Below are 15,297 nucleotides of genomic sequence, written 5' to 3'. Positions count from 1 at the left end.
GGCTAGGATGGTCCTTCAATATCTTATAATGCCCAGACAACATTAAAAAACTTTTGCCAATGGCAGCATTCCCAGAACCACCCTGAAGAAAACAATCTACCCAAACATGATACCGCTGTACTTGTTACCAGGTATATTCAGTTTTCTCATTAATAATGTAGCCATTTGAGTATCACAGTTGGAAGCGATTAATTTATAATGCATGTGATCGTCAGAAATAATTGATTTGGGGAAGCGCAGTAATGGCAATAAGTGTTTGGATTGCAACTGTGGAACTAGTGTAGCGATGGAAAGCAGTATGGTAAATATTTATCCCTCTGTTAAATGCAACTTATAATGGTTGTAGTATCCAGGACCTGATCCTAATGCCATTGAAGGAAATTTGGTTAAACTCTATTTGACTTAAATAGGCTATTGAATCAGACCTCTTTGTTCAGTTCACTGACAGCTTGTGTGACAAAGCCAGCTTGAGAATGTCAGCTGGAGAACCAAGAATTGCTTTTGAATTTTTTTTTTTTATTTTTGCATTTGTACTGTAACTTGCGTGTACATGAAAATTAAAAGCGTCAAGTCTGTTCTGCTTTCAGACAGGATATTTGTAGAGCTCACGACAAATGTGATACATTAGGTAAGCTTAATCTATTTTTTTTTTTTTTGTTTTACTCCTTTGAGGTCACAATGTTAATATGTGCTTAACTCTGAGCAATGTTTCTTTTTTTATAATACACCGTTTTGTTCTGCCCTTGCCTTTCTAGGTCTGGCTGAACTGGGCACTGTTTGTGATCCGTACAGAAGCTGCTCAATTAGCGAAGATAACGGACTAAGTACTGCTTTTACGATCGCACATGAACTTGGCCACGTGTATGTTTTTATGTAGATAAGTTTACATTTAAATAGCCAAAGATGTATACTAAGTGGAACTGATGCATAGCGGAGCCTAAGAAATGAGTAGGTAGGAGATGCAAGGACAAGGCGGTGAAACAGCTGGCAGCATCTGGAAGGCGGCTGAAGTTGCTCCATAGCACCCAGTGGTAGCGGCATGGCGTGGCAAAGGGAAGGCCCAGCCCAGGGGGAGCACAGAATGGGTGGGATGGTGTGTCCGAGAAAGCCCCCAGCTGTGGGCAGCAATTGAGTAGGGGAGAAAAGAATGCTGCCCTTCTCATCCCCCTGCCCAAATCAAATGAACACATATCCCCTCTCAGGCCTAGCTCACCTCTAACTGCCGAGGGTGGGAGTCAGTAGTAGGGTGTCTCCAAGCAGATCCAAGGTCTCGATGGCCTCTGGAGCTGGCACATTTTATGTCGTAGTGTTTGCTCCGCTCACCTTGCATGCCCTCACGCTCGTCACGAGGCTGCGAGGGTGTGTGGTGGAAGAGCTAAGAGTAAACATGGGCAAACCTCTCCCCTTCGGCCACCTAGCCTCAGGGCTCCTGCCACTACATGTTGCTCAGCCTGTCTACCCTACCCTGGCGGGTAACTTTACTGCAGTTAATGGAGTAGTTACGCCAGAGCAGGAATTTAGCTTAGTGTGTTTGGCATTCGACTGAGACAGCTTCCACCAAGGCAGTGCTCATGTGGATGAGCATGACCAGCTCTGAAGCTAGGATTCCCAATGCCCCCACATCCAGCTGAGCCCCCAGTTGATCGTTGAAGGTAGGGACGAAAAAGAAGTGCTTTGTCTTGCAAGTGCTGGTTGTGTCATCTATCCGATGGCTACATCACCAATTAAAATAACATACTGTGTTTTAGAATAGAGGCTTCAGAGGTGGGATTAGTGAGCTCTAATAAACGGGCTTAAAGCGTTTTTCATTTGGGCAGTGTATATTTAAGGGCAGCTGTATTTTTTTAATTTGATATCCTGATGGAAATCCCCAAGGTTTGGCCTTCCCCACCCCTAACTTGCAGCAGCTTACTTCTCGAGCTTCATCCAAAGGAGGTGGTCCTGAAACGGAGTGCCTCTGTGTGGGAGGCGGGGGAAGAGTTGGCTCACTGGACGAAATCTTAATGGAAATAGAAACTCGTCAGCCTTCACATTTGGATCACATCAAGTCATTTCCCCTCTTTCACTTCAAATAGCAGAGCAGCTTAAGATGTTCTGTCTCTGTTACATTTTTGCAGCATTCTTCAATCGAGTGCGTGCTGCAAATCTCACATGGGTTTATGCTGATATTGATTCTTGATGGCATTCTGTAAACCTACCAGCTAAAATATAAGTTTATCCCTGGTGTGACTCCACGTAGGCAACGACATCAGTGACAAACTTAGCCCTAGATGTCTAAAACCACAGTTCAGTTTCATTAGAAACTTTCCGCTACTAGGCTATTGAATTCTCAGGGCTAAACTATACTAGGGACTTCAGCCATCCGTGGCTTGCAGACCCCTAGAGTAGACACGCAACACTGCTGTAAAACACAATTTGCATCAGTGCTGTTTACTCTGCTTGGAACTGGGGTATTCTGCACTGATGCAGATTGCAATTTGTGTTAGCTGGATCTCTCTGCACTAGGGGTTTTCACTGGTGCAGCCCTGCTGGTGACTGGCCGCCAATAGCCATTCCCAGTACAGACAGTGCCTCAGTTTCAAACTTTGTAAGTCCAAAACGATGCCATATTTCATAACTTCACCACAGCTTGTGGAAAGCTGGGATTTACAAAGGAGCCGAAGAGAGTTAGGTGCCAGATTCTTATCGACTTTCAAATTCCCAGCCAAAGTCTTTGACTGTTTAGATTGGCTGGGGAAACTTTGTCACTGGCATAACATTGGGTAAATTTCAGATGCAGTTTTCTGTCTTGCTACCTGTATCCGTGATCCTGCAGGCATTCTGGACCTCACAGGATTGGGCCCAAAGTGTCTGGCTTCAGAATACCTCGAGTACACATGTTGCCACTTAGAGTTCTGATGTTGAAAGGTTTTGTGTACTCTGGCTATTATACACCCTATTTCTGCTGTAGTACGAGATACTTGGTCTTTAATGTGCGCTTCATTAGACTTGTTTTGCTTTTTGTAGATTTAACATGCCACATGATGACAATAATAAGTGCAAAGAAGATGGAGGGAAAAATCAACAACATGTCATGGCGCCAACGCTCAACTTCTACACCAACCCCTGGATGTGGTCAAAATGTAGTAGGAAATACATTACTGAATTTCTAGAGTAAGACATTATATATGTGGTGGTAGTGTTATACAGACAGCCCCCCTCATTTGTTACACTGAAAACGAAGGGTGCATCATTTGGAAAGGAGTTGAAGTGTGTGTGTGTGTGTGTGTGTGTGTGTGTGTGTGTGTGTGTGTCGTTTACATAGTGTAGAAATACAACTTCTGAGATTCAGTCCCTGCCAGTTCGGTCTCATGATTAACTGGCAAGGAATTGCTCCTCTATGGGGAAGGCTAAGTCTTGGCCCCCATGGAAATCACTTTTAAGGAACTCGTCATCTCCGCTAACCTGAGCAGTGAGTTTCCTAAGCTTTGTGACCCAGATACTGAGTTGTGTCTTAGGAGCACTTGGTACAGCTAGGAAGGCAGTTGCTAAAGTCCATGAAATCCACCTCTGCAGGCCTTGGAGCTGACCTGGAGCCGACCTGGACCCTGGAATAAATTAGAGAGGCCGTCAGGTTGCTCTGGCTTACACTGACTGCTCATTCTGGCATCAGAAAATGACCAGGATGAAGGGGGAAAGGGGAGCTTGGCCATGCATCCTTTCCTCTGGCCATACTCCCTATGTGGACAGCTGGGACGGGGTTAGTATATCAGCTGCTACAGTGGCACTGCACCTCTTTAGGATCCCCCTATGCAAAAGGAGCTTTCTGATAGCTTACTAAAGCAGCGTCAACCTGTCGGAATGGCACTAGGTTGCCCTACTGTGGGCCAGGATCCGTGCCCATTATATCAGTCGAAAGTGCAGAGTTCTTCTGAAGTACAATGAAAAGTTTTGTATGAACGTGTCCTAGGCCTGCCCTTTTCTCCCATTGTTTTTGATGGGAGCAGGTGAAGGCCCAATGTTGTGTATAGTCAGATCTGAGAGCTTGTATCCCTCAAGTGGGCTCTTACACTGTTTGTGTAGCAGGACTATTCAATATTTCCTCTCAGTTTGCACTCACTTTTGGTACCCAAAGCATTGTGCTGTATTTCTCAGCAGCTGAAGTAGTGTATGTTAAACATGACAACACAATAACAAGGGAGAAAGCATGGTCTTGTGGGTTAAGGCCCAGGCTGGGAGGAAGGCAATCTGGGTTCTTTTCACAGGTCTGTTTATAAACAGGGACCTGGCGCATACCATGTAAGCAGGGTATGCCCCTGAGCAGCCCCATGTGTAAAATGGGTGATAGTCATATTTTGCTACAGTGCAGGAGTCTTTGGGGACTAATTTGTTAACCTTTGTGTGGCACACAGATACTGCATTGATACATACATTAAAAAGAAATGGGCTCTGGCCCGACAAATCCCTATTTAACCCTGTTGTTGTTCTGTTTTATTGAAGCACTGGTTATGGGGAGTGTTTACTAGACGAGCCTGTATCAAGGACTTACACTTTGCCTCAACAACTCCCAGGAGTAATTTATGATGTTAATAAACAATGCGAGTTAATTTTTGGACCAGGCTCTCAAGTCTGCCCATACATGGTAAGTGCTCTTCCACTTCTTTGTTTTGCTTGCAACATGCAAGAGGAATAAAGCTTTGCTGGGTTAGTCCCCTTACAATATATTTTGGTATCCAGGTTGTTAATTTTTGTCAGTGGCAAAAGGCGTTGCCATAACAACCGCTACCCTAGGCCATCGGCAGGGTTTGACTCCAGGGCCTGTGAAGCACAAATCTCTACCACTTTCGCTGAAGGACTGCACCCAGGATCTTCAGGAGTGACTAGTGATTTTGAAAGCCTCAGTCTGGAGGGGTCCCACTTGAGACATTTGAATGAGGCTTGATTTTCAGAGGGTGGGTGCTCATCACTTCCAAGGTATATCAAGTTGGGCACCTAGCCATGGAGACACCCCAAAAAAACTAGTCCCTTTGGAAAATCCAGGCCCCAGATAATTACCTGGGAGCTATAACGTACAGCTGACCTCTGTGGACCAGCCTCAGAGGGGCTATTTAACATATGACTGCCCCGGAGAGAGAAGCCCTCTGTCCACCGAACAGAAGCATATCACAATAATCCTCACTCTGCCCTGCAGCATGCCTCGCTCCTGTTCTACCTTTAAAAGGCAAAAACATTGTCCACTGCTGTTTGCTGAGACTCCCCACCCAGGTACCAGTTAGTGCCAATTCCAGTGGCTATTTTTGTGTTCCGTTTTGCACAGCCGACTGAAATGCTATCAGAGGGGAACAGCTTATGATCACCACTAACTTAGGTTCGACTGGAACTGGTAGCAGGAGACGGGGGGATTTTTCATGATCGTGGTCATGATTTTGGTTCCAATACGCACACGTGCAGCCCATGTTTTGTTAAAATCACCTGTTGACAGAAATTTTCCAATCAGCTCTGCTAGTAACTTGATTTCAGGTGGGCTCCACTCATCCAGGTTCAGGACTGATTTATCTTTGCGCTGAAAGGCACCCTGAGCTATTCAGTACTTCCCCTCCCAGCCCTGTTTTATATTGCACACATTCATTGTGTAAATGATGGCAGTTCTAGTGTGAAATGTGATGTGGTCAGTCGTGTGCGTCACACTTGAGCCGGGCATTACTTAATACTATGATCATTTAAATAAATGAAGCAGATGCAGTGCCGACGACTCTGGTGCATTAACGTTGATGGAGCTCACAAAGGATGTCGTACTCAACACACACCTTGGGCTGATGGGACAGAGTGTGAACCCGGAAAGGTCTGTAATACCTGATGTTTCATCCCCTCGTAGACAAAAATGGTGTTAAAAGGCTCATAGTGTATATATCAATTAAAAGTCTTTTTCCCCCCTGAAGTTCAGTTGTATGGAGTGCAATTTACAACTGAAATTCACCCCAGGCTAATTCTATATAGCTTTGATGGAGGCACAGTGTAATCGTGCTGGCTTGTGATGTAGGAGGTAATGTTTTCTGTTCCTTGTCAGTGCTGGTGGTGTATGATGTCAAAACGATAGTGTCTCTCTAACTTGGAATTAATGTAGTAACGTGTCATCTGCAAATGCCTCTAAATTGTTCCTTATATAATGTGGTTAAAATCTCCTGTTTGCCATTATTGTGTTTTATGAAATGCATTCTGCTTTTCGAAAAGCTAATTGTACTTTATGGAATTACTTGAGTAAACTCTGAGACGTTTTCCTGTCCTATTCATTGGAAGTTTAATATATGCAGTTGGTAATCAGTATGTTTAAAATTGGCCCCTTGCTTGGACAACTTCAGAGTAGAATACAAAGCTGGTCAAAATGTTTCATTTGAAACTTTCTTTAACAATTTTTTCACCAGAAATGGAAATGTCTGTGGGTAATGTCTGATTTCAACAAAATGTTTCAGTTTGTGGTCTACATTTTTCAGTGTTCATGTGCCAAACCTGGGATGGGGGTAATTTATGGGATTTTAGTTTTTCCAGGAGAACCCAACCATTTTGAAGAAAAATTTCAACCAAGACTTTTTAGCTTTTAGCAGAATTTTTTGTAAGAACAAAAAACATTTTCCTGAGCAGCTGTATGCTTGATGGTTTTCAAGGACTTGCGTCTTAAAAATTCACGTTTGTAACACTCTGTCTAACAATTAATGGTTATAGTTAGGGTGACCAGATGTCCCGTTTTTAAAGGGACAGTTCCATTTTTGGGGACTTTTTCTTATATTACCTCCCACCCCCTGTCCCGTTTTTTCACAGTTGCTATCTGGTCACCCTAGTTATAGTTGTCATTGCCTTGGAAGACTTGCTGTCTCTAATACTGTCTAATACAGGGATCAGCAACCTTTGGCATGCGGCCCATCAGGGAAATCCGCTGGTGGGCCGGGCTGGTTTGTTTACCTGCTGCTTCCACAGGTTCGGCCATTGTAGCTCCCACTGGCCGCGGTTCGAGGCCAATGGGGGCTGCGGGAAGTGGCGTGGGCCGAGGGATGTGCAGGCCACCACTTCCTGCAGCCCACAATGGCCTGGAATGGCAAGCTGCGATTGGCCGAACCTGCAGATGCTGCAGGTAAACAAATCATCCCTGCCCGCCGGCGGATTTCCCTGTTGGGCCGTGTGTCAAAGCTTGCTGATTCCTGGTCTGATACATACATTCTTTTAAATGCATTTTAATTCAAATGTATTTAGGCCATATTTGACCCATATACTTTCATAAAAGAAATAGATTATTAAATTTTCTGCATTTCTGAAACCTTTCTAGTCAACATGTTTTGCTAAGGGATGATTCAAGGCAATGGGCATAATGTATCATTGTACTTTTCTTTCTGATGGAAGAGCACAGGCACAGAAATTGTACGTCTTCTCATGCATCCATGCAGGGGACGGTGTCATGGGAATATCCTTGAAATTCCCATTTTTATACTGCTCTTTGGAGCTGTGTGAAAATGGGCTCAGTCTACCGCTCTAACCGATTTTAATCACTTTTTCATGAGGGTTCCCCCTTGTTCAGAGAGTCGACCGAAGGCCTGTGCGTCATGGCGATCAATTTGAACCCGATTCTGATGACGGAAGTGTAACTTCAGTGGTGTGTAGACCTTGTGGTAGCCCACTGCATAAGGGTGAATTTCACCCTTTAAAAGACATCCGGGCTTGATCTTGAAAAAACTACTGTGTGTAGTTCCTACCCCAGTGAGTTGCATTTCAGCGACTTCATTCGTTATTGCTCACAGTACAAGCCTAATAGATAATGCCTTACTACTCTGTGTGCGTATAAGATGCACTGTAGTAAATAAAGAAGCTGTATCGCACTCAGACAGGGTAAGAATGAATGACAGGAAAATTAAAGTTAATACCTCCCATGGACTTCAGTGGGACTGCTCAAAGTCGCGGGGGAGGGGGAGCACTAATCCCAATAGTAACTATTTTCATGGTCAGTCCTGGTAAAAATCCCATAATGCAGAATCTGGAAGTAGCCCAGTCACACACAAGGTGAGCAGGGAGAAAGGCATCTAAGTACCTTTGTAGATCTGGGCCTAAATCCCACTTTTAGGCCCCGCTGTGATCCACAAAACTCGCGCTCAGCTGCCGTCCACTCCTGTAGGGGCCTCGACTTACTTGCACCCAAGTTTTCAGGGTAGAACTTCCCTGGGCCCTGAGGTTTCTGCTTCTGGTCATGCACGTGGCTGCTTCTCTCCGGGCGCCTGGATGGATGCCTATTTTCTGCCCAAGTCCCAGCGCAATCCACAAAGCAGGATGCAGTAGGCAGAGGACTACCTAGCTCACCCGTGGGGCCCAATCCAGTAGGGCTCCCTGCTCAGAGTTAACCTACTGGATTGGGTCCCATTCAAAATCGAGGTGATGATGACGGTGATAGTGCTTCATCTGATTTTTTTAGCCTAGTAGTTAGAGCACTTACCTGGGTTGTGAGAGACCTCGGTTCAATTCCCCCCTCAGGCAGAGGGGAAGAAAAGATTTGAACAGGGGTCTCCCAGCTCTCGGGAGCATGCTCTAACCACTGAGCTATGGGATAGTCTGATGTGGGGCTCTCTCACCAAGTTGTGGCACTGTATATAAACACTGGAGACTGGACTGTGGGTCCAGCTTACTGCTTTCCAGCTGGGTGCCCAAACCCCGTGGCTTTAGAATCCTCCTGTCTCTTTGTGTTTATTGGGTTTAAAAAATTCAAAACAAAATCCAGAAATTATAGTCACATTTCTAATGAATCACAGATGCAAAAAGAGACCATCCAAACCTCCTCAGCCCAAACTATGTGCCTGAAAATGAAGTCAGGCCAGTGTCCCCCCCAGCCCATGCCGCCCCCGTTCCTCCAATCACAATTCTTTTTTGTTTTCCTCCGCCCTAGCCAGCTACTGAATAGCTGCGCAAATTGTGGGAATCAGCCTTTCGGGTGTGATGTTGCAGGCCCGAAGACAGGCCAAACAGCCGCTCTGCCACAGTGGCATAAAACCACTGCATTCACAACTCCCGTACACAGCAAATGCCCGTTCTTCCTCACGGAGGCAGATGCCGAGGCCTCTGGTGTCTGAAAAACGTCTAACGGCAATTGTCCATAAGTCTGGCCATGCATTGGGGGGGACCCTCTGTTCTGAAGCCAGCAAATCCCTACTGGGCATATTCTGCCTGTCTGCCTCTCCCTCCCTCCCAGTGACTCTTTCACTATTTAGCCACAGTGGAACAGCTTGAACAGGAGAGACTGAGGGAGTCCCTCCCCCCATCTGACTATCCCATAGCACTCTCCTGGGAGACCCCTATTCAAATCCTTTCTCCTCCTCTGCCAGAGGGGGGAATTGAACCTGGGTTTTCCGCATCCTAGGTGAGTGTTCTAACCGGTGGGCATCACCGCCACTGCTTTGTGTACAGCGAGGCACCTAACTCATTCTTGCAAGGAACGACACTGGCGGCTAAGTGTCCAGGAGAGGGGTTCCCGGCTGTGGATCACTAGCATTGATAGGCCCAGACCAGACTTAGGGGCCTATCCCCATAAGGCAGTGGAGTTTGGGATACACCCCTCTCCTCAGCATCTCCCATTGGTGGGTCCTTACCTAGCATGCTGGCTTTTTGCAGATCACACTCTAAGGCACCTATCTCTCCCCATTCATTGAATAGGGAGTCTGGCTATGTGGGTCGCATTGTTGTTCCTGTGATTTTTCTAAGCACCTAAAAATTAGGTGTCATGACTCTGAGCATCACAATGCCTTAGTCACTTTGTGGATCTGGGCCAAAGGGCCTTATAGAAAAGGGGGAGGAGGGAGCATCTCTGAGTTTTGGTCTGATTTACCCTTCCAAAGTTTGGATCAGCATAAAAATCCTCCCCCGTATTTTGCTGCATCTTGCAAAACACTGATGTACAAAATCTGGAGTTAATTTCTTTGGAATGAGTAGCTATTTTTGTACTAAGCTATGATGTGGCCAGCAGCCTTGTATGTTCAGTAATGCTTGGCCTCAAGTCGCCTTGTTTAAAGTCTGTTATATATGGGTTGGCAGAGAAAATAAAGTGCCATTTTTTTAAGGGAAATATCTTTGGAAACCAAAGAGCTTGCCTGTCCAAACAGAGATAAAACAACTCGGATATCTTATCCCCCACCTTAAATCTTATTCCTAAATCAAAGCTCTGTATATAACAGAGGAGTATTAACTTATACATATTTTGAATATGAGAGCACTGAAGTTGACACCAAATTAAATCAAGTAATAATCCAACCTCAGTTTTTGGCCTTTGCTAGGTGAATACTTGTGATGATCATTTACTTTTGTTTCACAGCATTGCTGCTTCACCAATTTTAAAATAAGCGATTGTGTTCCCAATGCAAAAAAAGAGGCTTATAAACTTAGATCCATATCTCTTGCGGTTTTAGAGTCTATTTCAAAAATTGCAAAAAGCATAGAATTACAGCTGTGGTTGCTTTTTTTTGCAACCAGTAGAGGCATAATCATGATTTTTGGTTTCTTGTTTAGGGCAGTAGGTAGTCATATAGGCTATGCATGCGTGAAGTCTTGGAACACTTGTCTGGCCCCTGCCTATCTAGTCAGTAGCAAGTCACCTGTTGCATAGATTGGGTGAATTATCTAGGAGTCTCTTGGAGAGATAAAGGAAAGTAGACTCTGTTATAATGCCTCCCTCCACCATCACGACCTCCCTTTGTGAAATTATGTCTGCGTAAATTATTTCGAAGTTGGTCTAGACATTAATTAGTGGATTAACAACAGCACTTCCACTCATTCCATAAGGCATGGAAATAGGCCCCTAGGAAAGAAAGCTCTGGCAGACACTGTATGTTTTTCTGTTTTAATTCATGTGTTTCCAAAACACAAAAATAATATTTAAACATCGATGTAAAACAAACAAAAAAAGACATGAAAGTTACACAACTTGAATATTCACAGTATGTTTCCAAAAACACAACTCTATTTCCTTAAGTTAATCTTGCTGTTTATTAAAGTGGAACATCTTCCTCTTTCTTTCCTTAATGATGTGCTATTTATGACCACAAATCCTGAAATTCTGAACATAATCAATAGTGTAATTTCCTGGCAGAGTTCTGTGTCCTTAGCCATCAGATGGGAAGCTTGTAAGTCATGTCAAGCTCTTAGTTGCCTACATTCATAAGTTATTCAGTCTGCTTCACTGGGTCATTGGTGCCAAGCCTGTGTGTGGCAGGATATTTCACGGCCGAAGTCAACATTTCTGCAGGAAGTCTCTCCTCTGGGACAGTGCTGCCATCTTGATGCCACGTGTCTCTTAACTTTGATGACAGCTGCTGACCCTTTGTGCCTCTGAAAACAACCCAAGATAGGACCCCATCCCGCAGTGCTTAAACCCTGGAAACTTCAGTGGCAGCGATGTATGAATCAGACGGCAGGGTTGGGCCGACAATGGAGAAACAGACGTCGTAGGACTTTTTAATAAAACAGGCTGTACTGCGGCAGGCTCTTATTAAACAATATGGCCCTTGGTAACCAAGCCTGCACAGGAAGGCAAACCCAGGGCATGCTGTAGACTAGAGGACAAGCTCGCCTTCAAACGAATCCAGCAAATAGACCCCATCTCAAATAGTAAGCAGCTAGCCAAACACACCTAGGACCAACTTGCTTCATTAGCAAGTGGCAGGCAGGCAGAGCTGTAGGAAAGAGATCTCTGTTAAATGTGCCGAAGGGCCAGTGTTTATATAGGCCTAGTGTGGTAGCAGCTGGCCCTGGCTTGCGTTTCTGAGCCCCTGGTGCCATACTAAACTAGCTCCCTCCTGAAACTTGACTATATTTCTCCAAAAAGAAAAGGAGTACTTGTGGCACCTTAGAGACTAACCAATTTATTTGAGCATAAGCTTTCGTGAGCTACAGCTCACTTCATCGGATGCATATTTCTCCAGTTCCACTCCTTATCCCGCACAGCAAGCCAGTGTGTGTGTGCAATGTTCTTGCTAATGGAGAAAGATTTGGTCATGTGTTTTTGCAGCGCATGGTGTGGGATGTGTATGTGCAGGTGAGAGAGAAGATCATACTGTGATTCATCCGACTCCTATTTATTGTTCTCCCATGGACGGAAGTAGATTGACATGCCTGGGCGGTACAGTGGGGAGCCTGAGCCTGCAGACACCTGCTGGCCATTGGAACGAGACCTTAATAGTTTGTTTTCCTGGCTGCCAGTGTAACCTGACGCAGCGCAATCAGCAGGATTTGAACTTAGGAACTCTCCTGCTTTAAAAGCATGAATCTCTCCTATTTAAACTCAAGGTGTAGGAGCCTAAGTATGCTTGCCTCTGATATTCTGTAGCAGAGAGAACTCCTGCTGGCATTCCTGTTCCGTCAGAGGAGGGAAACTGATTGCAGGGAGGATGGAGGAGTTGAGAAGATGAAGTTTGCTCTCTCTAATTCAATGATACTTCCCCTTTGGGGTGGTTTTTTTTGTTTTTTTTTTGGTTCTGACACGGTGTCGTTCAGGATGAGTAAAAACTAGCCAGGGGCAGTGAGAGGGGAAACCTCTTTTCAGATTTTTTCTTGAGATTGCACAGAGCTTTTCCATGGAGTTTTGACTGGATAATTCTGCAGAAATTGTTGAAACTCCCCACGGATTCTCTGTGGCCATAGTGATCAGTCACAAATTAAATATGAAACGAACAGAGGCCAGTGTGCCAGAGAAACCGGGGTACATCAGCAAATTCTGACTCCCATTACCATGGAGACCATTCCATTTCGGTTTCTTTTCGTGCCCGTCCAGCCTCAGCAGCAATCTTGCAATGTTTGTTGACACAGCATTCATTTGATGAATGGTTTGTGATTTGTCTAAATATTTGAGCAGTGCTACTTTAGTTACGGGCGTGGCAGCATTTTCATTGCAAGGTCTGTTTTATGATAGGCTTACGACTCCCCGGTTTAAAGGCCCAATCCAACCACCACTGATTTTTAATGGGAGTTGAACTGGGCCCTACATTTTCTTTAGGTTTAACATTGGATTTCGCAGATGGCCAGAGCACAGAACAGGGAGGTGAGAATTCCCGGGCTCTGTAACCAGCTCTGTGGGCTTGTGCAAAGAGCTTTCTGTGCCTTGCTTTCCTCATCCACAAGCTAACTGGATTGAGGCGGGAGTTCTAGGTGAATTTGCTGGCCAGCGTTAGCCAGGAGGTTGGATTAAACGGTCACAACAGTCTGAGAAAAGGGAGTGGTCACATTGCTTTCGCTACCTCATGGGGCTGTTTATGAAGATTCATGAGTTACTGTTTGCAAAATATTTTTGTAAACTACTCGTTTTTCTGTCATTAAACGCTCAATCCAGGTATGATCATTTTTGTTATACACCTACAGTCTTTATTCCTGCATAATTATTACCTAACAGCCCTAATCATGGATTGTGCTAAGCACTGTGCAGACAGCGAACAAACAACAGTGATTTCAATAGGTTTTTGCTTCAGTAAAGTGCTCAGATTGTGCCTGAAATGTGATATAAAACTAATCAGCGATTTTTAAAGGGAAACAAAAATTGCATCGTAGTGATTTTGAAGGTGCCACCACCATTCCTTGCTGTCTGAGATATACAGAGTGTTTTACACACAAGCATTCATGGAGAACAGGAGCCATCTTGTTAGGATGAAACCTCTTGCTGATCCCTTTATAAATGCCCAGAAACAGGGACTGTCACTTTCTGAGAAGAATTTTGTGCAAAATCCTTGAGTTTCAAGAAGCTGTCGCGATGTTGGAGGAATAGCCGTATGCGTTGCAGTGGCGCTGAAAAATCCATGGATCTCAAACGAAGTTGATGGAGGGTGTTTGATTTATTTTTGGCCCCAAAGCAAGTAAGCACCTGCGGGAATCCCATTGATTTCCCATGAATAGGGACTGACTGCTGAACCAGAATCACATTTAACACTACTGCCAATAAAGTGGAAATTTTTTTTTAAACATTCAAATACTTTACAGGGTTCAGAGTAGCAGCCGTGTTAGTCTGTATTCGCAAAAAGAACAGGAGGACTTGTGGCACCTTAGAGACTAACCAATTTATTTGAGCATAAGCTTTCGTGAGCTACAGCTCACTTCATCTTTTCAAATACTTTAAGCACTCCCGATTAAGAAATGCATCGATCAGGCTATTAGCTTGCAATCCTTCAAACACTTATGAATGTGAATTGTTTTACACAAGTAACTGGGGGCTTGTCTACACTTACCAGGGGTTTGACACGCGGCGATCGATGCATCGGCGGTCAATTTAGTGGGTCTATTGAAGACCTGCTAAATCGACTGCTGATTGCTCTCCCGTTGACTCGTATACTCCACCTGAACAAGACGTGCAAGGGAGCGTCTCCAGTCGACATTGCGTAGTGTGGAGCCCGCGGTAAGTAGATCTAAGTACGTCAACTTCCGCTGCATTGTTCACGTAGCTGAAGTTGCATATCTTAGATCGATCTCCCCCCGTAGTGTAGACAAGGCCTGGGACTACTTGGTTGCATAAATCTACTCACATACATAAGTGTTTTCAGGATCAGGGCCCTATTTCATCCCACTTTTCTTACGTGTTGGAACCTAGGTGATATGCATCCGTTATTCAAAAACCCCTTCAGTACTCCAAGGCAACAGGATGTGTTGCAGACAAACTGGTAGCCTTAGCTTTGGTTTCCTTTCCCATCCCCCACGCTGTAGGTTCTGGAGTATTGGTTTTAATGTGAAAATAGGATATAGCAAATAGCCACGTTTATAGATTTTTAAGTCCAGAAGGGATCATTAGGGTCACTGTGTCTCTCCCCACCCCGCATAGCACGGGCTGTAGAATTTGATCCAGTAGTTTCTGTGGGGGAGCATTTATTGAGCCCAATAACTTGTGGTGGGATTAGACAGAGCGTGTCTTTTGGAAAGACATCCAGTCTCCAGTGAACAGCACCAATTGTGAGAGGAATTGATCACTTCCCTGGGCGAGTTATGTCAGTGGTTAATTACCCTCCATGTTAAAAAGCACAAAAGGGTCCTGGTCCCCGAGCAGGGCTTCTAGGGGCTGTGGGAACACAAAATTCACTAGGGGTGAAATCCTGGCCCCCTTGAAGTTTCACCATAGAATTCAGGGGATTTGACCCTATGATTCTCAGGCCTTGTCCACACTAGAGAGGGTTTGCCATGCCTCTATAGCTCTACCAGCCAACCCTCCTAACGGAGGCATGGCTTAGAGCGGCAAAAGATGTGCTTATACCAGTTCCCTGGGCAAAATATGCGCTCCCACAAAAGACTTTTTTTTGCCAGTATAACTGCATCTGCTCTAGG

At 44.9% G+C, this 15,297-nt stretch overlaps 1 protein-coding gene across 1 annotated transcript in view; it reads left to right on the top strand.

Annotated features, from left to right (window-relative positions):
- The window catches only part of ADAMTS9 (ADAM metallopeptidase with thrombospondin type 1 motif 9), a 136,813-nt gene that overhangs the window by 27,383 nt on the left and 94,133 nt on the right, over positions 1-15,297 (top strand). The window contains exons 7-12 of the mRNA XM_074957398.1: positions 7-131; positions 588-628; positions 756-861; positions 3,007-3,153; positions 4,480-4,621; positions 5,714-5,821. Of these exons, the coding sequence (XP_074813499.1) occupies positions 7-131; positions 588-628; positions 756-861; positions 3,007-3,153; positions 4,480-4,621; positions 5,714-5,821 (669 nt within the window). The remainder of the gene's footprint in view (positions 1-6; positions 132-587; positions 629-755; positions 862-3,006; positions 3,154-4,479; positions 4,622-5,713; positions 5,822-15,297) is intronic.

The sequence above is a fragment of the Natator depressus genome, chromosome 7 (genome assembly GCF_965152275.1).
Source record: "Natator depressus isolate rNatDep1 chromosome 7, rNatDep2.hap1, whole genome shotgun sequence".
Classification (NCBI taxonomy): domain Eukaryota; kingdom Metazoa; phylum Chordata; order Testudines; family Cheloniidae; genus Natator; species Natator depressus.
The sequence above is the reverse complement of the archived record's forward strand: the minus strand, read 5'-3'. Positions and strand labels throughout refer to the sequence as shown.